This window comes from Podarcis bocagei (assembly GCF_964188305.1).
Source record: "Podarcis bocagei genome assembly, chromosome: 2".
NCBI lineage: Eukaryota > Metazoa > Chordata > Lepidosauria > Squamata > Lacertidae > Podarcis > Podarcis bocagei.
The window spans coordinates 109246471-109272207 of record NC_138126.1 but is presented as its reverse complement, the minus strand read 5'-3'; the positions used below and the strand labels follow the sequence as shown (position 1 = coordinate 109272207).

At 43.5% G+C, this 25737-nt stretch overlaps 1 protein-coding gene and 1 long non-coding RNA gene across 10 annotated transcripts in view; one reads left to right on the top strand and one right to left on the bottom strand.

Annotated features, from left to right (window-relative positions):
• The window catches only part of CEP112 (centrosomal protein 112), a 220573-nt gene extending 218275 nt beyond the window's left edge, over positions 1-2298 (top strand). For all 3 annotated transcript variants that reach the window (XM_081181284.1, XM_081181283.1, XM_081181281.1), the window contains one exon: positions 1854-2298. In XM_081181284.1, the coding sequence (XP_081037410.1) occupies positions 1854-1857 (4 nt within the window). In that variant the 3' untranslated portion in view covers positions 1858-2298. The remainder of the gene's footprint in view (positions 1-1853) is intronic.
• LOC308580234 overlaps positions 1-25737 on the bottom strand; it is a 75183-nt gene that overhangs the window by 48371 nt on the left and 1075 nt on the right. For 6 of the 7 annotated variants that reach the window (XR_014004728.1, XR_014004729.1, XR_014004730.1 and 3 more), the window contains exon 2: positions 13668-13798. This is a non-coding gene — a long non-coding RNA (uncharacterized lncRNA). Of the gene's footprint in view, positions 1-1802; positions 1932-13667; positions 13799-25737 lie in introns of those variants that run through there. The other variant, XR_014004734.1, reaches the window with a different exon arrangement.

Below are 25737 nucleotides of genomic sequence, written 5' to 3'. Positions count from 1 at the left end.
TTTTGTCCTTGTTCTGCCCCTTCCCACCTCCCTTCTTTGTGTACCACGATTGAAGACTTCCTCGGTTAATTAGCCATAGTTTTCCCCAGTATGTCTGAACGGAGTAACTATGGTTGCCAAAACCAGAATAGGCCATGATCAGAAACCAGCTTCATGTCTTCAAATCCTGCCATGTTCTGGTCCTCATAACCATTGAGAGCAAGCAGTCGCCTACACTGCTTCCATTTTGGCACCTGTTAAAAACATTCCTGTTTAGACAAGCCTTACCCAGATGCTAAGAAAGTTGAGGCAGTTTTAATGTGTTTTAGTATTTTTATTTTTGTATGCTTTAAAGCAGAGCTGTAATTTTTCTTGATTTTTTTGTTTTATCTTTTGGTAAACCGCTTTGAGCTCTTTTACAATCCAGCAGTGTACAAATTTTATGAAACAAACAAACAAATATTTCCCAGTTCCTGCATACTAATTTGAAGCTATGGCTACTTGACCCAGAAGTCCTGAATGCTGGGCCACTGCTTTGCCTTTAGGAAAAGCAGAATTAGAGAGCGAAGGAAGAAATAATATGTAAGTTACTTTATAAAGCACTGTAGAGGTGGGGACATCACTCAATGGAGTGGTTTGCCTGCACACAATATATATTCTGCATGGAGAATCCATGTCTTATGAGCTTAGGTAACAAAAAAATTATCTCGCCATCCACCATCCAGCATGTTGTACCTGCAGGTCTGTTCCCACATGCACAGAAAATAATAAGGGGCTCAGCGATGATGCATTGCAGATAGCACGTCTGAGAGGACTGACTATTCATACCAAAGATGAAAGTACAGCAAGCATTTCTCATTGTACAAGTTGGTTGAGGTCCCAAGAGCATTGTCTAAAGCAGTGTTTCCCAAAGTGGGCAATACCATGCCCTGTGTGCAGTTGGGGGGCGCTAAATAAAAATAAGGGGGCGGTAGAAGCATAAAGAAAGAAGAGAGGAGGAGAAAACAATTGAAAAATGGTTCATACATGTTCCATCTGTTGTGTAATGATGCTTACTGTCAGGTTGGGCTCTGTTGCAGGGGGACGACAACGCCACCCCTGGATCCAGCTGGAGGCGAGAGGTTTTTCTGGGCTTTGGTGATCCCAGGCCCAGGAAGCTTGTCTGGCTATTTGACCAATGGCAGACAGGCTGCAAATCCAGCCCTGCCCCTTCATTTAAAGAAGGTCGATTTCCAGGGGGTGATATTCCCCCCCCCCCGAAAAGTGGGCAATAGGCCAAATAAGTTTGGGAACCTTTGGTTAAGGCATCGCCACCTATAATGGCTTGAACCCATTTTCACTTCTATCTGCATTGCATCTCTTTGCAATGGGTTGTATCTGGTTAGTGGCTACATTTTGATCCAGCAAGTAGTATCCACTAATAGAGAAGTGGTTTTACTGGTGCCCCTGGTCCCCCAAACAGACTTCGGGGCGGGGGGTGGGGAGTGGCAAAAGTTGCCTCGCTCCTTGTTCCTTTAGTGGATAGCTTCTGTTGGAGCAACAGCACTAGATAAATTAGATTCTGTCCATTGTCTTAAATGCCAGTCCTGCTGGTCTCCCAACACTCAGGACCAGCTTTTCAGGGCAATAGGGTCCATAGAGAAGAAGGTCCTCAAATGCTCCTTTGTGCACATGGCTTTTTAAGATCCCAGTTGTTACCTTTTTGCATGCAGGTATCTCAGGTGACCATGTTCCAAATTGACTATTAAAGTCCTTCAAAGCACCACCTCTTAGTGAGGGCTCTGACTCCAGGACGTAGAAAAGTGTTTGGTGTTTTCAGCATTGTCAGTAGTAAAGGAAACATTTGTGACTGATGAGAACATTTTATTTCTTAGGTAACTGTTGGAGCTGACTGGTTTCTTCAGAGGACTTCTTTTCAGCAGGTTTGAAGATTTGGATCTTGTGAAACTAATCTGAGAGATCAGTGGTTGTTTTGTTAAATCAGACAATGTAATTACGTTTCTGAAAGCACATCCTTCATTCATAACAGTATTTTAAGTTACCACTTATTTGAATTATTTTATCATATTACAGATTTTAAAGCTTTTGATATATTGGATATCTATATATGTCAATATACTTACTGAAAAACTTAATTTTGTTTGCTCATTTTGCTTTTGTTACCGGCTTCCTGCTGCAGTTTGTTCACTTTTACACATGCTAAAAATCACGTCCTTATTAGAATCATCATTATTATTATAGTGTCCAAAATATGTTAAAACATATGTGGCATTATTTTCATGTTCACATGTTATGTAATATTAAAGTATTTTTTGTAGATTTTGTTTCCACATTATTTCCATTATCAGTGACATATCATTTGCTGCAAGAATAGCTGCAGTGATTCCTTTAATGTTTCTTATCGATAACTTCTTGTAAGATTTTGTATTTAGTAGAGTACACTTTTGTGGCTATATGGAAAGACTATATAATTGTTTCTGTTCCTTAGCTTGGCTAATTGATTGAACAATAAGTGCTTTCACTAGGGATAATAAGAATCTTTCTTAGTCTGGAGTGCATAACTTCTAAATAATTTGCTATAGCAAAACACTGTAAGTGTATTGTAGACTCTTGACAAGGAAACTTTTACACTGTTTTACAGGCCTTGGAAAAGTATTTCCCTACAATTCAGGTGTAAATGTTATTTGAGCAGTTCCTTTAACATTTAGCGGGGATTTCCTGATGGGTTTGGTAGGAAATCGAAGCTAGCAATATGAAACACTGATAGGGAAATTACAATGAATTGTCTACATCAGGAGTAGCCAATCTGTTGCCTTGCTGGACTGCAAAACATGCCCACGTCATCTTCCCTGTCACTGGCTATGTTGGCTAGGACTAATGGGAGTTAGAATCCAACAACATCTAGAGGGACCACATTGACACTCCTTGCTTTAGGCAGCATATTATTATTATTATTAGTAGTAGTAGTAGTAGTAGTAGTAGTAGTAGTAGTAGTAATATTTAAGGAAGCACATGCCTGGAGTGTGTTCCAACCTCCAAGTAAGGATAGGCAGCATTTGCTGAAAAATAAGCCATTTTCAACCAAAAGGTTTCAAAGCTAAATTCTTCTGTATGTAACAATTTTTTTATACAAAACGTTATGTAAAAAGCCACCCTTGTTTTCTTTTTAACTTTTTTCTTTTTTGAAATAATGATAATACAGTGGTGCCTCGCAAGACGAAAAGAATCCGTTCTGTGATTCTCTTCGTCTAGCGGTTTTTTCGTCTTGCGAAGCAAGCCCATTGAAGGATTAGCGGATTAGCACTATTAGCGGCTTTTAGCGGCTTATCTGCTGATCGGATCAGCTGATAAGCGGCTTAGAAAAAAGGGGGGAAAGGGGGAAAAACCAGCAGGAACTCGCAAGACATTGTCGTCTTGCGAAGCAAGCCCATAGGAAATTCGTTTTGCGAAGCACCTCCAAAACGGAAAACTCTTTCGTCCAGCGAGTTTTCCGTCTTGCGAGGCATTCGTCTTGCGGGGCACCACTGTAATAATAATAATTAAAAGCATCATCAACTGAGAGGAGCATACACATGTATTTGCCATTTATCCCTTTGAAATATACAGAAGTAGTGATTAGGCAAGGATTGGGGCCCTTGTTTCATGTCTCTCAAAGCAAATACCACATGCTTGTGCACCTTGCAACTCGAGCAACGTGGTGCTTAAGTCCAAAATGTTGCACAATGAACTATTTTGAAACATTAGATGATAGGTTAGAAATAATAATAGTTTTGTATAGGACTTCCAAGGTTCAAAGTGCTTCACAGGGACTCTGTAAGTCACTATTAATATTCCCCATTATGCAGATTGGGGTGGGGAAACCGAGGTTGAGAGTGGCTTGCCTAAGGCCATCTAAGACCATGACAAAGGTGAGATTCAAGCCTACGATTTCTGATTGGTATGCTGTTTTGCTGCTTTCAGGGTATATATTATTCACTTTACTTTATGAAGAGTATAGTCATTCACCCAATTTCATGACCACCAGTGCTCATGGGATGCCTGGGCCAGTCTGTCCCAAGCTAGGGTCTCCAGCTGTTGTTGGACTACAATTCCCATTATCCCTGACCACTGGTTTTGCTAGCCAGGGATGATGGGAGTTGTAGTCCAGAAACAGCTGGAGACCCATGTTTGGGAAACCCTGACCTAGGTCATGAGATCTGCTGCATCGAATGAAGCCTTCTCTCAGTTAACTCAGCCAGTAGTAGATTCGGGTACGTTGATTCAGATATCACCAGATACCAACTTTGTGATGACATCACACACTTATCCTGTATAAGGGGACTGCTCTGGGGGAAATACCGGTAATCACATTGCTCAAAGCTTTGAATTGAGGCTGACCCCTACTAATGTGTGGGCCTAGGCTTGCATTTGAAAGAGAACAGCACTTGTAGCAGCAAGTAACAGGGACATGTCTTTCTTGGGAATGTAATGGAGCAATATAAAACCGACTCTTTGCTCAGACTGAGCAAACGTCTGGGCCCTGCAAAGAGGAGCTACTGTGGACACCTCACTGTGTAAGTTGAACAAAGTCATAAAGCTTTGGAAAAAATACTTGGGTGCTGGGATTTGGTGAGGCATGGGGATTCCTGGGAGCATGTGCATACAGAGACTAGTGAGCTTGTGAAGCATAGCAAAACTCTCACTGGCAGACACAGGTGGGGTAAAAGGATTCAGTAGAGACCCTGAAACTGGATGTTACAGACTTGCCCTGTCTACAGAGGAATAAACTTGTGGCATGAAGACTTTTTAAAACACAGGTTGCTTCCAGGTTATTATCAGGCAGTTAGTAGCAGATGATAGGCTAATGGATATTTTCCAATACAAGACTATTTCCTTAAGACCTCTCTCTCTCTCTCTCTCTCTCTCTCTCTCTCTCTCGTTTTTCTTCCTTACTTTCTCTCTCGTACACATATGCACACACATACATTCCATATCACTCATTCACAATACAGTATTCCCTGGTCACTACACAGTCTGTTGGCACATTAAAATGCAATATAAATAGATTGTTGAGTTCTGTACAAAATGTTTTTTTCTTTTCTTTCCTTAAAAATGTAATGTTCCTAACTATTTCATCAATATAGATGGCTTTCTGCATTTTATTGAGGTGAAGTATTGTTTCCCAGATAGTCACTTTTCTTTTTGTTACCCAAGTAACACATATGTTTGTTTTCTTAGTTATAATACCCTTGCCCCTTTTTTGGCTGTGCATGATATAACGGTGCTTTAATTGTAACATGGTAGGTTCATTTATTTATTTTCTCCTGCAGCAGAGCTGTTGCGCTCTTGTTAGTTGTTCAGCTCTCTTATAAAAACAACTTCAGTGGTTCATGCTGTGTTCAGCCTTTGCTCCTAGCAGAGAGGACTCCAACTCCGATAGGAAGAAAATATTTGTGATTGCTTTAATAACTGCTAAAGGTTACGCTGAAAAACACCAGGCACCCTCAGTGCTAAGCAGTTCCAATAGATAATGCAGTGAGATTATGATTTCTCTGCCCTCTCAAGTCTCCATTTGCCAAAGGCACCAGCTCTGTTTCTGGGGTGGGGGCGCTGGCAGGGGAGAGGAACTGAGAACATCAAGCAATGTGTGAAAAAGTTTCGGAACACAAGGTCATTTTAATTCATAGTTTCCTTTTTTAAAAAAAAAAACCTCATCTTTGCTCAGCTTTGATATTTTTTGTTCAGAAAAGTCATTCCTCTTAAAGCCTTGTCATTAAAGAAAGTTGGCTATTTTACAGCACATTATCAAAGAGAGTAGAAATTGTAAGTTACTGAAATGAAATTGCGTGATCAGTTCTTTTTTGTGCAACGTTGTACAAACGTAGCCCATCCGCACTGCATTTTGTGTTTAAGTTTGGTAACCTAACACACACACTTAAAATTAGTTGGGCTTTTATGATGCTTGGGGGTGTGTGTTTTTTGTTATTGTGGTTTACAAAGCTCCCATAGGCTATACAAACATAACCAGCACCCCTTTGGGCTCCCCTGCCCTGAAGGTTATGGGTTACTCCTGGGCTAGAGGGTGTGTGTGAAATGAACCAAAGGATGCAATTGAAAAACATATGGCAGAAGGGTATGGCTTTCTAAATGTAAAGCCAGAAGAAGCCAAACCATTGGTTAATTTGAGTGTGTGTGTGTGTGTGTGTGTGTGTGTGAGAGAGAGAGAGAGAGAGAGAGAGAGAGAGAGAGAGAGAGAGAGACTCATTTTCTTTACAATCTGCATTACTTTTCAGTGGTAAAGTGATGGTTTAAAATGTTCACGTTGTAACACTTGTACATTCAGGCCATGTATAGGTCTTTACAAGGAAACTAAATGAAACGTTTACTCTAACCTTAACATATGGATCCTGGTCAAAATCTGCCCAACTCATATTCACCCCACTGTGTTATAGTCATAATTACTGCATTCCACTCTTGAGAGAGAGAACAGAATGGGTTGTATCCAAATAAATTTTACTCGGAGCAGACCCACTGGGTTGCACGCGGTGCTATTTTTCTAGAAAAAGAGGTGCCACAACTCACCATGAACACCTCCCTCATTCTCTTAGGATGGCATTGGAGAGGTGCCAGAACCCACCTGAGAGGTTCCGGCAAGTTCCGGCTGGAGAAAAAGCCCTGGTTGTACTCAGCATAGCACTAAGTAAATTGTTGTGGAATTAGAGCTATTTGTGCTTGTGCAAAGGGACTCTTCTCCCCCAATCTCCTCTCCCTGTGCGTACTCTGAATTTGTTCCCCAACCATCAGGATCATATTTGGGCAAGCAGGGGGAGTCCCATCGTGCAAGCAGAAGTTGTTCCTCTTGTGCAAGGATTTAGTTGACTACCGCCCGTTGAAGTTAATGGAACTAAGATTGTCATTCCCATTAATTTTAATGGGTCTACTCTTGAGTATTGCATTAGGTACAACCCATTGTCTTTCCAGAGCTATCGCACAAGGGTGACAGACTCCTTAAAAGTATCTCAAACGGTACTTTGATAACAAGCTGGGATATAATGGGGAACCATTCACCTTTCCTTCATTTTGGGGAGTCATATATATATTACACACACACACAGGAAAATCGTTGTAACTTTACGCTGAAATGCAGTAGCTTTGTAGGACTAAGGTGGAAATTTGCAGACAGTATTGCACCATACATTTTCTTCTTAGAATTGTAAGCATCACAGATGTTACTCCTTTTTTCCAATAAATGAGCCTGAGTCAGGGGTAGCAAATATGTTGCCCTTCATATGTTGTGAGGCTCTAACTCCCATCATCCCTGAACATTTGCCATACCAACTTGCGCTGGTGGGAATTGTAGTCCCCACAGCATCTGAACGGCACCATATTGGCTTTTCCAGATGCAAACTAAGTTAGTCCTGATCCAATATTCCCTCTTCTCATGAGAGCTGCAGGTCATGTGTGAAGCTTTCATGTGACTCGTTTTCACATGAAGCTGCCTTTGGTATAGAAGCGAATGGGGAGCCCTTGCTCACTAGAGAACTTGATTTGCACTCCTGCAATGTTAAAACCTGAATCTCTATGACTGTAGTCCTATATATACATGGAAGTAACTAAGAAAACTCCTGAGTTAGACAAGTATAGAATTGGCCTGTATAACTTTTGTTGGACTGGTTTTGAACAAAGCAAGGTGTATTTTCCCGATAAAGTTGTTCAAGATGAAGTATAATACATTTGTTTGCAGCCACACACAAACTTTGTTTTCATTCAGTCATGGCCCTACTACCTTTGGAAGATACTGATGCATATAACATTATTTTTAAAGCACTAGAATGCTTTTGTAGACCATTTGGCCATTCCAGAGGGCTCCACAAGTGACATCACAGCTCCCGAAGTGTCGATTTTCCCACTTACCCATTTGGCTCATAGAATGTTTCCCTAGTGCCTGCCTTTGCTCAGAATGTTTCCCACCATTCTGATGATGCATCAAAAGTGTCTGAGGGATTCCTTTCCATTGTGCTTTAAGATTTGGTAAGGGAAGGGTTGGCATCATTAATGGGATGGCGCGGCATGCAACACACAAAGCATCACTATCTAGAAATAACACAGTTAATTTCCACCACACCTAGAAATAGCTAGATCACCATTTTCATATGCTATCTTGGCCCAGTCAGTAGGCACAAATTTCTAAAGTGGAACTGAAATTGCATGATTGAATAGTATTACATTGACAGGCATGATGTTCAAACACAGATGGAGGAAGTTCGGAAGCACTTGTGGGCCATTCCAGTACTAATGGAGGGTGAGAAGAGATTTCAGGGGTGCCAGTGGTACCCCTTAAAAGGTCAAAGGATTGGATATTCTAAGCTTGACAATGAAATTCAAAGTGTTGGATACATCTAAGTTTAGATTCCAAAAACCAGTGTATATTAAGAGCATTGCTGTGGTTCATTTTCTTGTCTCACTGCTCAGGGACAGGTGTACCTCAAGAAGAACATTTTTGTCATCTGAAACATGGGGGGAGGGTGGTAATCCCCCCCATACCACACCTGTGAAAAAAGTAATGCCTCTGTCTATAAATGACACCATTAGCTTATCTTGCATTTTCCAGGAGACACATGCTTGCTTGCGTTATTAAAGCTTTCTCTGCATTTAACATCCACATTCCAGCAGATTGCAGATCAAGAGGGAACCCCCCCCCCCAAAAAAAAACCCCTTTCTCTGAAAGAGTTCAGACTCTGAAGACAGGGTACTAGGAAGTAGCACTGGCACTCCTACATTGGCTGCCAGTCCATTTCTGAGCACAATTCAAAGTGCTGGTGCTGACCTTTAAAGTCCTAAGTTGCCTTGGCCCAGTATACCTGAAGGAGCATCTCCACCCCCATTGTTCAGCCCGGACACTGAGTTCCAGCTCCGAAGGCCTCCTGGCAGTTCCCTCCCTGCGGGAAGCGAGGTTACAGGGAACCAGGCAGAGGGCCTTCTCGGTAGTGGCGCCCGCCCTGTGGAACGCCCTCCCATCAGATGTCAATGAAACAAACAACTATCTGACTTTCAGAAGTTCAAACAACTATCTGACGTTCAGGGAAGTTTTTAATGTTTGAAGTTTTATTGTGTTTTTAATATTCTGTTGGGAACCGCCCAGAGTGGCTGGGGAAACTGGAATGCAGCTTCTGCAGGTTTTGTTTGCCACCTCCCCCCCATCACCTCCCATCAGCAAGGAAGGGGCTTGGAGATGCCACAGGACAATTGCTCCAGGGGAAGCTGTTTCTGATTATATTGCATTATGAGAAAGCATACCAGTAGTGCCTTTTTTCAGGAGGTACTCAATGGTACACAGTACCAGCACCTCTTTTTGTTGTTGTTGTTGTTGTTAAAAAGTGTGGCACTTACTGTAACAACTTTATGGTGAGTACCGGCACCTAGGGGGGAACACCACATACCAGCAAAGGTAATATGGATCATTTCTATAGAGGCAAAGGATAGGAGGTGCCAAGTTGACAGGCTTACTGTACAATCCTATTACACATTTACTCAGAAATGTGGTGTATTGTATGTCAATGGAGCCATCAGGTAAGTGGGTTTTGGATTGCAGTCTAGAGCTTCTTTCCAAAATGCCGATCTAGTCCAGGGTTCTGTGCTTGCCATGCACAGCACGTGGGAAGCCGCAAGCAGGATATTCAGGAAGCATCACTCTTTCCACTTATTATCACATTATTAACTGTTATTTATACAGAGCCATCGCTGTATATGGCTCTGTTACACAATTTAAGAGAAGGAAATCTACCCTGAAGGACAGAGCTTTCCAAATTGTGTATCGCGGCATGCTAGTGTGTCAGCTACAGTGTGTAGGTGTGTTGCACAAATGCTCTTATAAGGGGTTAGTTTAATGTCCGGTTTGCTAGTAAAATTGAATTACTGTGTCGCGAAATGATGCATGTCTAAAAAAAGTGTGTCGCCAACATGAGAAGGTTGGAAAACTCTGCTCTAAAACAATGAATAAAGACGATCAAGTAAAAATCCTTAAGTTTAAATGCACGATTCACAAGACCAAAGAACCTCAGTAGAAGGACCTTTCTTAACAAAGTGCTGTCTAAGCCTGCTTGACACTATCACCTCTGAGAATTCACTCTTCCACCACATCCTACATCCCCTTTGGGTAAAAAAACCCAAAACCCTCAAGTGAAGAACAGGCCGTTGTTGTGTAGTCTTCTCACTGATAAGCTGTCAACAGCTTCCTAGACTCCTCAGAGAAAAGTTTTCAAACCATAACCAGGAGTGAGGAACCTGCAGCCCTCCAGATTTGCTGAACTACAGCTCCCATCATCCTTGACATTTGGCCACAATGGCTAGGGCTGATGGGAGCTGGAGTTCAGCAGCATCTGGAGGGCTGTAGGTGCTCCATCTCTGCCCCTAATCAAATGGAACGTGTCTACTACCTCATTCTTCAATTCTAGAGATTAAATTCAAACCAGAAGACACCTATTTTTATTGTTGTTGTTTAGTTGTTTAGTCATGTCCGACTCTTCATGACCCCATGGACCAGAGCATGCCAGGCACTCCTGTCTTCCACTGCCTCCCACAGTTTTGTCAAACTCATGCTGGTAGCTTCGAGAACACTGTCCAACCATCTCGTCCTCTGTCATCCCCTTCTCCTTGTGCCCTCAATCTTTACCAACATCAGGGTCTTTTCTAGGGAGTCTTCTCTTCTCATGAGGTGGCCAAAGTATTGGAGCCTCAGCTTCAGGATCTGTCCTTCCAGTGAGCACTCAGGGCTAATTTCCATCTAAAATGTCTGTACCCAGCTACTGGTATTCAGATATTGATATTGTTGTTTAGTCGTGTCCGACTCTTCATGACCCCATGGACCAGAGCACGTCAGGCACTCCTGTCTTCCACTGCCTCCCACAGCTTGGTCAAACTCATGTTTGTAGCTTATAGGATTATATTAAATGCTGCTGTTCTGCGGCTCCAAGACAGCAGACTTCTGCTTGCACAATATCATTTCCCCTCTTCTCCCCAGTGCACCCTGCTCCAGAGGGTTGGAGGACCATTTAGAGAAGATTTTCAGGGCACGGGAGAGGAGAGGAAGGGGAAGTCTTGGTGCACAAGTAAAACTCTCCACTCGCAGCCTTGGATGCAACACATAGATCTTCAACCATTCTTGCAACAAGAAATCTGAGTGTAGAAGTCGTGCATGAAAGCAGAATACCTACAGAACAGTCCCATACTTCTCCTAGGTATGGTTTGATAGCTCTGTGCAAAAGAAACCTGCCGGATACAACAGTCCAGATTCAGTTTAGAACAGGACTACTATACATTTCAAGTTTGTTTGTTTGTTTGTTTGTTTGTTTGTTTGTTTGTTTGTTTTTAAATGGAAAATTACTTTCACATCTTGTCTGTTTCGTCTTAAAATTGTTGCTTCTCATGTTTCCTACTCACAATTGGTATAGTGGAAGCCAGGTTGGCCAACAGCAGATAGAGCTGGAGCCAGTGATACATAGAGCCAACTAATTCTATTTTTCACCCCATCCTCTCCCTGCTGAGTGCTACAAGGGCAACACTGAGACAAAGGAGAAGGAAGCTATCAACCTCCAACCCAGACTGCTTTGTAACTAAGGGAATAGGCTGGGGGTAGGGACAGCTGGCAGCTGGCAGCTTAGTAGGGAAAGCCCTCATTTCCCCTAATGGACCAGCCTCCATTTCCATCATCTATGTTTGCCCCCAGAACTAAACTCAGTACTGTACGTGGTGGTTGCATAACTGAACCCAGGATCTAAACCTGAATTATAGACCAGGATTCTAAATTAAATTATTGTTTACCTTGTTACAGAAACAACCATTCCATCATCTGGGGTCCAATCTAACAACAGCACCTTAAGTACAAGAGTGGGTGTGATAAGAGATGTAACATCTTTAATTCACTGGACTACTGCGCATTAAGTAAGAAATCTCTCAAAAGATCAGATTTGGGGGGATATTCCTTGATTTAGCTTTGCTCAAGTTGCCGCAGTGGCTACAAGGGCCTATGCTCAGGTTAGGTCCTTGTGAAGCACTGTAAACCATTACACCACGCTAGGCCTCTTGCTGGACTACTGTCAAGCTCTCTTTGCGAGGCTGCCCTTGAAGACCATTCAGAAATTTCCGTTGTTGCGCTATGTTGCCATTAAGGATCATGTTGCTTCCTTGTTATGTCTACTGCTTAGCTGTAGGCTGATTTCCTTATGCAATTTAAGGTGAGGGAGGTTATTACCTTTAAAGCCCCAAACAGCTTGGGGCCAAGTTATCCAAAGGGCAAAATCACCCTACATTAATCAGTCTGAACTTTGAGATCATCCGGCAAGCCTGTCTTGTGCAAGATTTTTCCAATTGGTTGTTTGTTTACTGATCTTTTTATCTGCCACTTTGATTTTTTTCCTGTTTTATTTGGATTATTTTGTTGTTGATTAGCTATTTTGCTTTTTATTGATGTTAGCCGGTATAGGAAGGGGAAAGAAGGGTACAAAATGCAACGTAATCAAATAACCTGGAACTCGATGCACCTTCGGACTTAAGAGAACAAAGGGCTGTGACCTCAAAGACCCAAACTAGTAGCTAGCTGTTTTGCTTTATAAGCGTTCCAAAGTAAAATTAAAATTACTAGTTCAGATCTAGTTTAGTCACCATAACACATTCTCAGTAGCTTTCATTTTTGAGATGTTTTGATTGAACAAGTAACCAATAGGTTGCACCAATCCTTGCTGGTCATTTCCAGCAGTTTAAATACTTCACGCTATCCTTGGGAGTGAGAGAAGACTGCATTAGGCAAACAGCCCAGAAGTGAATTAGCGTCATGGACAAATAAACCTTTGAGGTTTGTATGACCGACACATTCTCCATCTCCATTTTCCCCACTCACAGCAGCTAATGAGAAAATTCCACCATTTGCATTTCTGAGATTCATAACGCAATTTGCATCCTTGCAAAACACTCAAGCTGCAAATTGTCCTTCCGACTCTGACCTACCTCTGATCGTCAGGCATATGTACAGGGAAGAGGAGTCTTCAGTTCTAAGGGTCATAAACCAGGTGTCAGGGTTATGACCTTCAGGGAACAGGGGATGGAATGCTGAGGATGATGGTTTATGGAACAGCCTGCAGAATCTGGTCCACAGTACATTAACATAATAATAGCTCTTGGTGTTATAGCACCTTCCAAAGACTTCAAAGCAAATTCAACAGGGCCTCAAATTGCCTGCCTCTCTTGAACCTGCTGGCTCTGCACTTTGTTCTCCACGGAAAATTGTTCCAGGTTGTGCCTGGGATGCTTCGGAAACATCTCTCAACCCTACATCTCAAAATAAGAACAGTACACACAAACGCTACGAGGATTTTAATTCTTGGAGTGAGGAGGTTTAGTTGCCTGCTTTCTGTGTGCAACACCTTGATTAGAGTTCAAGGCAGAGAGGTAGACTACGAATTAAATAACAAATTTCAATGGGTCTGTGGGTTACACTTTCATTTTCTCATTTTTTTTAACCTTTTCAGACAGATCTTTAAAACCTCAAATAGCAACTAAATAAATGGAAACTGGTAGTTTTCTAGTGTGCTTTTGTGAAATTTCAAATACTGCAAGTCTAATATAATACATTAAATAAATAATGAAGGCCCCCTGTGAATCCAATGTACACATCCACAAAGAGAGCAAGACAAAACCACAATGCTCCATTGTACCTTTTCACTGTTCTCAGGAGATGCCAGTGAGGTTGAACTCTGCTCAAGGCGGCTGCTGCCAGGTATAGAGACAGTCCGGTTCCTCATATGGACGTGACTCGAATGTAGAGGCTGTCCATAATTCTCTTGCACTGTAAAAAAAAGGGGGGACAGGAGAAAATGAACATCTCTATCAAACCAAACCTTCCAACTGAGTCTCTTGTAATCAGACTTTGGATTTGATGGCTCCACTCCTTGAAAACATCTCGAACCAGGTCTGTAGCACCTGACCTGGTTTTCTGTTAGCATCCAGATCCAGGTCGGTGTGCTGGGGTGGACTTTTTTGGAGCCCTCCAGGCGAGGGGCCAGCCTACCTCCAAGACCACCTCCCACTGTAGGAACCTCCATGCTGGTTGAAATCCTCTAATCAGGCTCTGCTCACTAAGTATGGTGAGATCACCGGACCCAGCACTTAGCACTAGGCAGTGTGAGGTGTCTGCTGCAGGCAGCCAATTTTGGGTGTCACAAAAGGGCAGCAAATGGTGAGTTATTTGTTGCTGTCATATTTTTACCACCAGGGAAGAAACGGGCAAAAGGCTTGTTGGATTTTCGGCCTCAAGGGCCAGAATGACTATGCAACTTGACTTGGGAAGACAGGGCGCTATTTGCCGTCCTGCCTCAGGCTACAAAATATTTTGTGCCAACCCTGGAAATCAATAGTAGCTAAAAGCAGGGCTTTTTATGGCAGGTGCCCCTGGTCTCTGGAATGACAGTCTCCATGGACATCAGGACTCTGTCTGAAATGAACAAGACTCTCCTCATCCGGGAGTCGTTTGGAGGCTGATTTGATTGGAGCTGTTCTGTTTTGGGGCTGCTGGATTGTGCGGTGTGAGTTTGTACTTTGCTTGTTGTTTAATCACGACTTAGATGGGGGAAATAGGTCTAATGCATGCTCCAGCCGTAACAGCTGCTGGTTGTGCACTTGGTGGCAGTGTGCATAGGACTTGCATATGAGGGAGACACTGATGATGAAAATCAGTTTGCAACGCACTAAGTTCAATAAAAATGTTGCTTGTGTGTGTGTGTGCTTTCCTCCCTTCCATTCCTGGCAGGAGGTATGGCCAGTGGTCACAACCTGCTCCCTCCAAACGTTTATGGATGTGTGGGGTGGGTCATGTAATGTAGGCGCACACACAGTTAGAATTCTTAGAAAAATGAACTTGAGCCTGGGGAAAATGGTAGAGACATCGATATTCTAAGATAAATTGCTGGTTAAGAACACCTACCAGTGATCTTTTACCCAAGGCCCCCCAAAACCTTGAACCTAGCCCAAATCCCTTGACTTCTAATGAGTCACTTGGGAATGTATGGCTCACTACACTGCTAGAAGCTGTATAAAATTACCTCTCAATACAGCTGGGGGAGACCACACGTAAACCTCAGCGATAGTCTGGAAATTAGCATGGTAGGGTCAGTATTGCCTCAGTTCAATCGCATGAATTCAAACTTGAGAGGGTCCTCTTGGTAATTACAGATTTTTTTTAGTGCTTATTTATTTTATAATCCCTCTTACATTTTATATATTTGTTCCATCCTACTCCTTCCTTCAAGGACTTTGCACAATTACAGTGGTACCTTGGGTTACATACACTTCAGGTTACATAAGCGTCAGGTTACAGACTCCGCTAACCCAGAAATAGTACCTCGGGTTAAGAACTTTGCTTCAGGATGAGAACAGAAATTGTGCTCCGGCGGCGCAGCGGCAGTGGGAGGCCCCATTAGCTAAAGTGCTGCTTCAGGTTAAGAACAGTTTCAGGTTAAGAACGGACCTCCGGAACGAATTAAGTACGTAACCCGAGGTACCACTGTATGTCAGTTTACCTCATAACGCCAAGAGGTAGTTCACTCTAAAACATCCTGTTGCTCAAGGGCCAGGTTGTAAGCATGAGGGGGAAATCTAGCAGTCTAGTCCCCTCTGTAATATTACCCTCCAAATTATCACTTTCCTTTTAAAAGTAAGTCTCTACTCCTGGTGGTATCAAAAGCATGCAGACAGTTGTCTGCACAATGGCTCACTAAGAAGTAAATGTACAATTGGGTATTCCAGTGTTCTGATAACTGAGTACAAAGGACAGAATTCAACTAAGTAGTCCCACTAGCAGATGTTTGCACAAGGGTGCTTGCTAGCACAACAGAGCTTTCCCTTCTCCCCTATGACCCCCAAAGATGGGTTGGAAGGGGTAGAACAACCCCCAGAACAGCACGCAGTGCATCTGAAAGACTTTTGCTGATGGAACAATTGCCATAGCCCTACGCTGAATTCCTCACTGGGATAACTGGCATGAATTTGGCCGTTAATTTTAGCTTATAAAAATGATATTTTACAAAATCACTTTTATTAAAATAGAATAAATTTCAAAACATATTAACATTTCAGAACATATTAAGCTGCCTGATTGATTGTTTTGCAGTCACTTTTTGCCTTCTCAGTACAGTGGTACCTCGGTTTACATCATATGCTTCAGGTTACAGACTCCGCTAACCCAGAAATATTACCTCGGGTTAAGAACTTTGCTTCAGGATGAGAACAGAAATTGTGCTCCGGCGGCGCAGCGGCAGCAGGAGGCCCCATTAGCTAAAGTGGTGCTTCAGGTTAAGAACAGTTTCAGCTTAAGAACGGACCTCCGGTACAAATTAAGTTCTTAACCCGAGGTACCACTGTACAGAAGTTCTGGCTGCAAATTTTCCCAGGCCAAGCATGACAGAGCAAGAATTTGAACCTCAGTTCCAAAATCCAAACCCAGTACTCCAGGTACCACCACTGTTTCAGGTTTTGCTCCAAGGGTCGTAAGCACTGTGCTTTCGGTTATATAGGTTACCTGGGAAATTTTGAATTGGAAAATTCAAAATGGAAATTTGCAATTTTAGGTACTTATGCATGTGGCAATTGCAGAAGAAGAAAAAAGTAAGTTTGCAGTGCAACATTTTCCTATGCCCTAGAGAGTGAACTTATTTGGCATGTTTACTGCACTTGTATTTAGTAAACAAAGCAAAACAACAACCTTGACACTGCCAAGCTTGCCCAATATTGTTGCAAATGAGCTTGTGAAACGAAAAATCTTCCACAGAAAAATAAATCACTAGAAAATTTCCCTTGCAGCCCCTCTTCATGCTCTATGCCTTTCTTTAGTGCTGCTTCGTATGAATGCTGCTGCTGCTGCTACTACTACTACTACTACTACTACTAATAATAATAATAATAATAATAATATTTTACCCCAGCCCTTTTCCCTGAGAGGGACTCAAGGCAGCTTACAGATAAAATAAGAACAGCTAAAAACATAGGAAGAGGAATGAAATAAAAATACAGGTAAACATTATTCCTATATGCCGATCATCTCTATGTAGGAGAAAATGTGTGACGTCATTCATGAGAAGCTGGGCAAGGGTTTAGATTACCCAAAGGTCATGGACCAAGCAGCCCCTGCCCTATTGGGTTGTGGTGAAAAACTCTTGTGCTGTACTTCAAATGTGATAAAGAGAAGACTTCCCTCCCTAGACCCCTGCAGATATTTCCTCCATGCGAGAGTCACCTCCAATTCGCCCAGGCTGTGCTAACATGCTGTGTGTGACTTTGAAAGCATCCCCCTGCTTCCCACCCCCACAATCTTTGTTACCTGGCCTATTGTGGGCCTGGCAGGGCCAATGGAAGAGTGGTCTGATTCGAAGTCCAAGTGCCAACCAAGTTTAAACTCTCCAGCTCCCCACCAGGAGGCAATTATTGCCTCGGTCGCTTCCTTTGTTCTCGGTCTGCCATGAACTGCGATCAAATTAAACAGGCCCTTGCCAATGGCTCCTGCTCATTTGCAATAGAAACCTCCTCACACAAATGGCACCGGGGACGGGTCCTCTTCTCCCTGAATGGGCAAAGTGGCTGAATTCAACAGCTATGTGTCCAGTCCTCTTTTCATTCTCGCCTACCATGTTTCCCATGCCACGGAATTTCTCCATGTTTTCCCCCATGATCGTCGAAGGAGGAGCAATTCCAGAAATGTTGCTTGTCCAGGAATTGTGCTTCGGCTGGTCATTTATTTGTTATCATTTGCTAAAACTCCCACTGGAGCTACATGGCAGAGACAATTTAATCATCCTGGTGAATTAAAGCAGACAGAATTTTAATCATTTTTTTTAAAAAAAAATGTATAAAGGAAATTGATTTTATTCCTAGGAGGGGATTCTGTGTGGTCTCGTACTACTTGCTTCTCTGGCTGAAACCCCAGACCTAGGATGAACTAATTAATTGAGTTTACTCCACACAATGCCTGGCAAAGGCCCCCTTTTAGGGAAATGAGTAGAAATGCTGCCGAAACAGTTGTTTACAATGTCGTGAGGTAGCTTGGAATGATGGAGAGGCTGTGCATGCTGTTGCTTTCAAGCGGCACAATCTATAAATCACTGGCAGGCACAATACGCCAAAGGCCAGGTTGACTGCCTTGAAGTCAGCTGTGGCGATCTGGTGCTGTGGATTGGCGGCAGCGGCCAAGGAGCTCGCAGTTTTGTTTGCCGCAGTTTCTGCTCTTCCACAATGGATAGTTCTCCCCCTTTATTTGCGACAGGGGTGGGGAACCTTTTCCCACCCAACAGTTGCATTCCTCCATGGGTCACACGCCAGTGGAAGGTAGGGCAAGAAGCAAAACTGGATGAATAGCCATGAATGCTATTTCTACACACAGCTATTTCTGTTGTTGATGTTTAGTCGTTTAGTCGTGTCCAACTCTTTGTGACCCCATGGACCAGAGCACGCCAGGCACTCCTGTCTTTCACTGCCTCCTGCAGTTTGTTCAAACTCATGCTCGTCCTCTGTCGTCCCCTTCTCCTTGTGCCCTCAATCTTTACCAACATCAGGGTCTTTTCTAGGGAGTCTTCTCTTCTCATGAGGTGCCAAAGTATTGGAGCCTCAGCTTCAGGATCTGTCCTTCCAGTGAGCACTCAGGGCTGATTTCCTTAAGAATGGATAGATTTGATCTTCTTGCAGTCCATGGGACTCTCAAGAGTCTCCTCCAGCACCATAATTCAAAAGCATCAATTCTTCGGCGATCAGCCTTCTTTATGGTCCAGCTCACACTTCCATACATCACTACTGGGAAAACCATAGCTTTAACTATACAGACCTTTGTTGGCAAGGTGATGTCTCTGCTTTTTAAGACACACATGCAAACACACAGGGTTGTTGGCATCCATCTGTCTCAAGAGACAATGGAGTGTGCCTCTGGAGGTGAGGTCAAACTGCTGCATTAGCAGCACCAAAGTGAGCGCTCCAGGGCACAAACCAGGGCAGTGAATATGGAGGTCCTGGGCTGCCCAGACAACAGGACACCACCCCCCCGTCCTTCTCGGCGTCACTGACGCGGTCCAAAGGAAAGCAGAAAAATATGTTTGGCACCAACATGGCTGCAGGAGTTGCTGGAAAGTGGTGTACAAGGCACCATCCAACTGCCTAGGGACTCCACTCTGGATTTCTGTAAGGGTTTACTCTTTAGCCTTTTATTCTCCAGAAGATATCCCACAAGCCAGCGGAGATTTAGGGTCAGAGTTTTCCTAGATGGGCTGCCTTCCCAGGTTGATGAACACCATCTGCCCCTCACTACAGCATGTGCAGAAACCGCCTTCTTGACCTTTCAGCCCACTTGAGCCCCAATTGAATCTTGTCTACTCAATCCACAGAAGGGAGCAGGTTAGAGCTGAGTACAGCGGGGACCAAAGGTGGACAAAGTACCCAAGAAGGTGTCCCCCACCAGAGATACTACCCCTCCACTAACACTACACACACCCATCCAGGGAAGCACATTCCAGCTGGTGCTTTAACGTAGAATTGGTTCACATTTGCAAGATGTGTTCGCCGTAAGAGCTGCGCGACAGTGGAACAGTCTCCCACAAGAGATGGTGGACTTCCTTGGAGGTTTTTAAACAGAGGTTGGGTGGCCATCCGCCAGGGATGCTTTAGCTGAGATTCCTGCCTTTCAGGGGGTTGGATTTACAATTACCCTTGGGGTCCCTTCCAACTCTACAATTCTATGATTCTAAGTGTTCAGTAATCGGGTGACGAGGGAGTGAAATTGCAACAGCTAGTGCAGCATAGTGGCTAAGTGAGTAAGCGATGAATAGGGGAGCCTCAGGTAACCTCTGCCACGAACTCTTACGCAAGCCATACTCTGCCATGTTTTAGGGTTGCCATATTTCAAGAGGTAAAAATCCACACACAAAAAGTGGTTGTGCTTTTCGAGGGCAATCACCTGATAGCCTCTCCACTGCCAAGCCCAAGCTGCCCATGCCAGAGCCCCAGTCATCCATGCCAGAGCCACCCATGCACATTAAAAAAAAACAAAACAAAAATCCAGGACATTTGCTTTAAAATGTAAAATCCCCCCTAGATGGGCATGTAGGGCCCACAAAAGAGGACATGTCCGGGAATTCCCAGACGTATGGCAACCCTATTTTACACATACAAACACACACCGCCTGCAATATAAGAGACAACAGTGCTGCCTTAAGGAGCAGGGTAGTTGTAAAGATTATAATAATAACTAGAAAATGGCATGCACCCTGCCATACATGTATCAGGCAGGTGGAATCTAGGTAGCCTGCTGGGGGGTGGCACAAATCAGTAGGGGGCGAGGCCTAGAGCAAAATTGGGTGGAGCAGCAAATGTGACTTTTCCCTTTGTACAGAAGACGAGTTTTCTACACACACTCGCACTACACACACTTCTACACATCAGGCAAATGGGAAGCAGCATCAAAGTTCAAGGACACATTGCATCCAGGGGGAAAAATACTTAAGGAGGGTACAAAGCAGAGCTGTTGAGGTGTGTGGCCTAGGGAGAGGATGTGTAGCTTGGGAAGAGTCCCAAGAGCCAGAAGGAAAGGCCTTGAGGGCCACATTCTGCCCCCAAGCCTGGGGTTCTCCACCCCAGCGGTATGTCTTAGGTGGTTCTGGTTTTTGCCCAGTCTGAATTGAAGAATGGGGAACTGTAGAATAAACAAAGGCATTTTGTACATTGTATTAAAACATAGTTAAAATATACTACGATTTAACTTAAACATGCACGCTGCTAAAATATGTGTAAAAAAAAGCTAAAGGACCCCTGGACGGTTATGTCCAGTCAAATTTGACTATGGGGTGTGGTGCTCATCCACGAGGGAGCCGGCGTTTGTCCACAGACAGCTTTCCCGGGTTATGTGGCCAGCATGACTAAACCCCTTCTAGCTGAAATAGCATGCACTTAGCTCCGCCTCTGCTGCTGCTGCTGCTGCCGCCACCTGAAAACAAACCATGATCTGGCTTAGTATTGTGCTCAAACCCAAGCTTGTGGTTTGTTGGTCACCAGGCAACACACAGCCAGGGTTTGGTTCTTGGCTTACTGCTCATAGGTTTTTTTTGGGGGGGGAGAGGACAAAGCATGAACCTGGATTTGGATGTAACGCTAAGCAGACATGGTGAGGAGCAGGGGAGAAGTCACGCACACTGTGTGTTTATCTTAAACCATAGTTTATATTAATGATTGCTGAATGTGATGTGGGAACCAGACCTCTGTGTGTGTGTGTGCGCGCAGTTGTCAAACGAAAGAGCAATAAAGATGTGGAGAGCCCCATCTATAGCCTTATTTTTGTAGAGACTTATTTTCTGTTTGGAACAAAACTGCCATGCCAGGACTAAAATGTTTATGGGGGGGCGGCAGATGAACCATTTATCACTCATTTTGGGATCGCCTGTGGTAAAAATGCTCCTCAACTCTCCTTATTGGGAGAAATTAGCTAGTAGATTTTTTATTTTGTTTATTAGATGTAAATACTGCCCTCCATCCTAAGATATCAGGGCGGCTCACAGAATAAAATACAGGACAAAAACAACAACAAAACAGCAAAACTACAACTCCCCCTCTTCCCACAGACACATTTAAAATAAGGTTCCCAGATTTTTTTCAATGAATCCGGGGACACTTTTCAACTTCAATGGATTTTGTATGGGGACTGATTTGTAAATCCGGGGACTGTCCCTGGGAAACAGGGACGTCTGGTAACCTTAATTTAAAAGGCTGTAGAATATTAATCAGCCCAAAGCCTGGTTGAAGAGGAAATATAGATGATGTGAAAGACCTCAGCCTGGAGGGCTGCTGCCAGTCAGAGTCAACAGTAATGGGCTAGATGGACCGGATATATAGAAGGCAGTTTTCCCATGGACTCTACACATTTGTGCATTGCCTTTAAGGAATTAGTTTCATGATACTTCTACTGTTGCTTTTTAAATTATTATTATTATTGTAAGCCTTTTTGAGAGCCCCTGTGGCCACAAAGCAACCATTACATTTAAATATAAATAAACAAACTTGCCCAAGCTTAAGTGTGACCTCAAACATGCAAGCCCTCTCCTCTTTGCGCTGCCTGGATCCTATCCAAGGGGCCCTTTCATTCCTCCCCTCTAATTTAGTTTACTAGCAAAACGCTGCAGAGAGATTACTTTTTTAAAAAAAGAAAATATCCCTTCCATGCCTGCAGAGCTTAGAAGGAGCTGCCCCAGTGACCCGGTTCTTCCAAATCTCACCATTTGTCTTTCCTCAAAAGGGAGACCTGGAATTCCTGGCTACCTTGGAGCCTGTGGTCATGAGGACACTGCAGACAGGATTACAGAGGGGGCTTTTCTTTCTCTAGGCCGAGGCTGGGGGTTTGTCTGCATTTCTCTTCTGACATCTCATCTCCAAGGAAGCTCTCTCTCTCTCCCCCCCCCCACCGCCCACACCCCCACCAGCGTGCCCAGTCTTCACTTTCTAAGAAGGATGCTACCCACTGAGCTATTCAAAGCAGTTAAATGAGAAAAGGGGGTTAATAAAGCACATGTTGCGGGTGGGGTGGGGGGGCGTAGAGAAAAGAAAAGATTAGAAGGGCTGATGTTTTGGCTATGGGGCCTTCTTTTGACCATGAAGTGGGGGGGGGGGAGAACAAGATTATTGTTCGCACGCACACACACATACACACTCCTTTCCCACTACCCAAAGGACTTCATAGCCAGAATCCCACCACTAATCCAATTGTCCCTCACTAACAAGTTTTATCAACATAGTTCTGCAATTCTATGATCCCTCTCCTCCACCTCACCCTGCCAGCCATCTCTGCATTCTGACACCTCTTCTATTATTATTATTATTATTATTATTATTATTATTATTATTATTATTATTATTATTATTATTCTCTTCTCCTCTCTCCAGAGTACATTTTCAGTTTCAGATAACAAGGTACCTATTCGTTGCAGCCCCCTCGCAAACTGTGCTTCGCTGAGGGCTGTGATCCTAAACCACCTTTACATGTGCAAAGACACATAACATGGAGAATATCTTCCCTCGAGGAAGACCTGAGGTGGTGGAAGGTAGACCTTTGAGGATCAACAACACCCTGGGATTGGGGTGTGTGTGTCCTAATCCTCCCCCCTTCTTTCCAGACAAAGACATTCCATTCACTTTCCAGCATTAAACGGTTCAGACTTTCCGCATCCACAAGGCTTCCACGAAAACGGGGAGACGGGCGATTCGAAGTAATGGAGAAGTCTAGTGAAACATCAGTTGACACCATCTCACACTCTATTTCTAATCTTCAGGGATGAGGGCTCACAGTTAACAGAGCCAAATCAGCAATGCCCACCCACAAGGAAGGAGGTCTTGACAAACCTGGGGTAGTTTGCAGAAGTAAAGGGGAATTAGAGGAGGAAGGACCCGAAAATGTCCCCATGATGGCTAAGCATACTCAGTGTCCGTTAATGCCAACTTGACTGTTGGAGAGGGAGGTTAAAAACTGGGGCGGAGGAGATGGAACGGAGTGTCTAGAAAATGAGAAGCAATATAAATATAAATGGGGTAGACAGATCCCCCTCATTGTCAGGATAGGGCGCTTCCTAGTTCACACTAAGAAGCTGTTTTTAAATATCCCCAGGAAAAGATGTCAATAACTGCCCATAGAAATCGGGGGAGGGGGGCCTTAATATTGCTGGGCTAGGACGCCAGTGCATCCACACACAAACCCCAACAGAGAGTTCCTGCTCTTCTAAGTTCTTATTTAGTGTGGTTATTACAAAACAACCCTGCCAATGGAATTCCAAAGTGAATTATCCCCAAGTACAGCAAGACCTACTACAGCCCTACAGTGTAGGCAAGGCTTTATGTGATTTCTGTGCTGTTCAGAGGTATTAGGACTCTGTTTCAGGTTGGATGTTAGGCAGAAATACAGAGGGTGTTATCCATTGCTTCTATCCCCACACTGCAAGTTGAACTGAGGCAGCAGGATACAACATCCCTGCAGTGTGGTTCACTGTAATATACCCTACCGCAAGTGGGAAGGCTGTGTTGAGTCACTTACAATATCCCTGCAATGCAGTCCACTATTAGCATTGCACACTTATTTAAATCCCCCCCCCATCTCCTCTCAGCTAAATAAAGTACTTAATTGACGTGCATACAGTTTTTTTTAAAAGCTATCTCTAAAAATTGCACATGAAGTAAAAAACAGAACCACATTAGAGCAGGGGAAAGTCACATCCAGTTTAGGCTTCATCTGCAGCTAACTTTTTTTTAGATTGTATCAGGGCCAGATTTAGGTTTGATGAGGCCCTAAGCTACTGAAGGTAATGGGGCCCTTTATATGTCCAGCTGTCCTTTGTCAACAACAAATTGTCACTGCTTTTTGTGTTGAATATATGCCAGTGATATTTTAGGGAGCAGGCTAGCCCATTAATTACATCATAGGAGCCTGCACAACACAACACAAACCACTGTTGCTGTATGTAGGATTTTATTTTATTTTATTTTATCTTATATTTTGGAAATGCACATCCAGTTTTTCTTTCCTTTAATTTTTTTTGGGGCCCCCAAGAGAGTGGAGCCCTAAACTATAGCTTGTTTAGCTTATACGTAAATCCGGCACTGGATTGTATCCATCAGTTTTAGGGGAACTGATAAAATACAAAACGTTGCTTCCAAGGATGGCCAAACTTGACCCTCCAGCTGTTTTGGGACTACAACTCCCATCATCCCTAGCTAACAGGACCAGTGGTCAGGAATGATGGGAATTGTAGTCTCAAAACAACTGGAAGGCCAAGTTTGGCCATGCCTGTCTGATAAAGGTTAAAAACTAAGGAAAAAATGCTACATGCTGTGATGATTGTGTGATGCTGGAATCCCTCCCAAAACTAAGAGTCTTGTGCCACCTAAAAAACTAACAATTTCTTATGACATCAGTTTACATGGATCACAGTTCGCTTCATCAGATGCCAATGAGTTAGGTATGTATGTAAGGGAGGGACACCAGGGGTAATAAAATGCAAAAAAGGATAGGCAGTGACAATTAGAGAGACAATTATGTGACCAATTAACAAGGCAGCACTGGTGAAAACTGCAAACGCCCTACAACTTCTACCCGGAACACACCACAAAATTCATTGTACATACAGCCCAAGATGCAACCACATCTGTTCAGACTAATTGGGCAAGAGGCCAGCAACTTAAGGATTCACAGCAAACATTGGTAATCGACGCATTTAGTATGATGAAAATCAGCTCATCTCGATTCAAGCAACAGATAACAGAACTGAATTGCCTAATAAATTGCAATTCAGGGTTTCACAATGGAGTTTCTCTTTGATGTCCCTTTGTTTGAAAGAAGTGCAACTCAAGGTCAGTTGCAGAGCGTTCTGGTAGCCTGAAATAAGTTTCTGGACTTTGCCATAGTTGATATCAGATTTGTGCCGATTTATTCATCTTGCATCGATTGATCTGCTTGCCATGTGTAAAATGCTGGCAGCCGATGACACACAGCACTTTGGAAGACGAGCAGTGAATTAACTGTGACGGTATGTCTGGCATTGCTAGGTTCTGCAGTAGTGTTGCTACTGGTTGGATATGGGGACAAATCTGGCCTCTTGATTTGTGTCTGTGCCTTTTGCTGCTGATTTAGGTCGGAGGAACAGTCTGTAAGCAAGTACAGTGGTACCTCGGGTTAAGTACTTAATTCGTTCTGGAGGTCCGTTCTTAACCTGAAACTGTTCT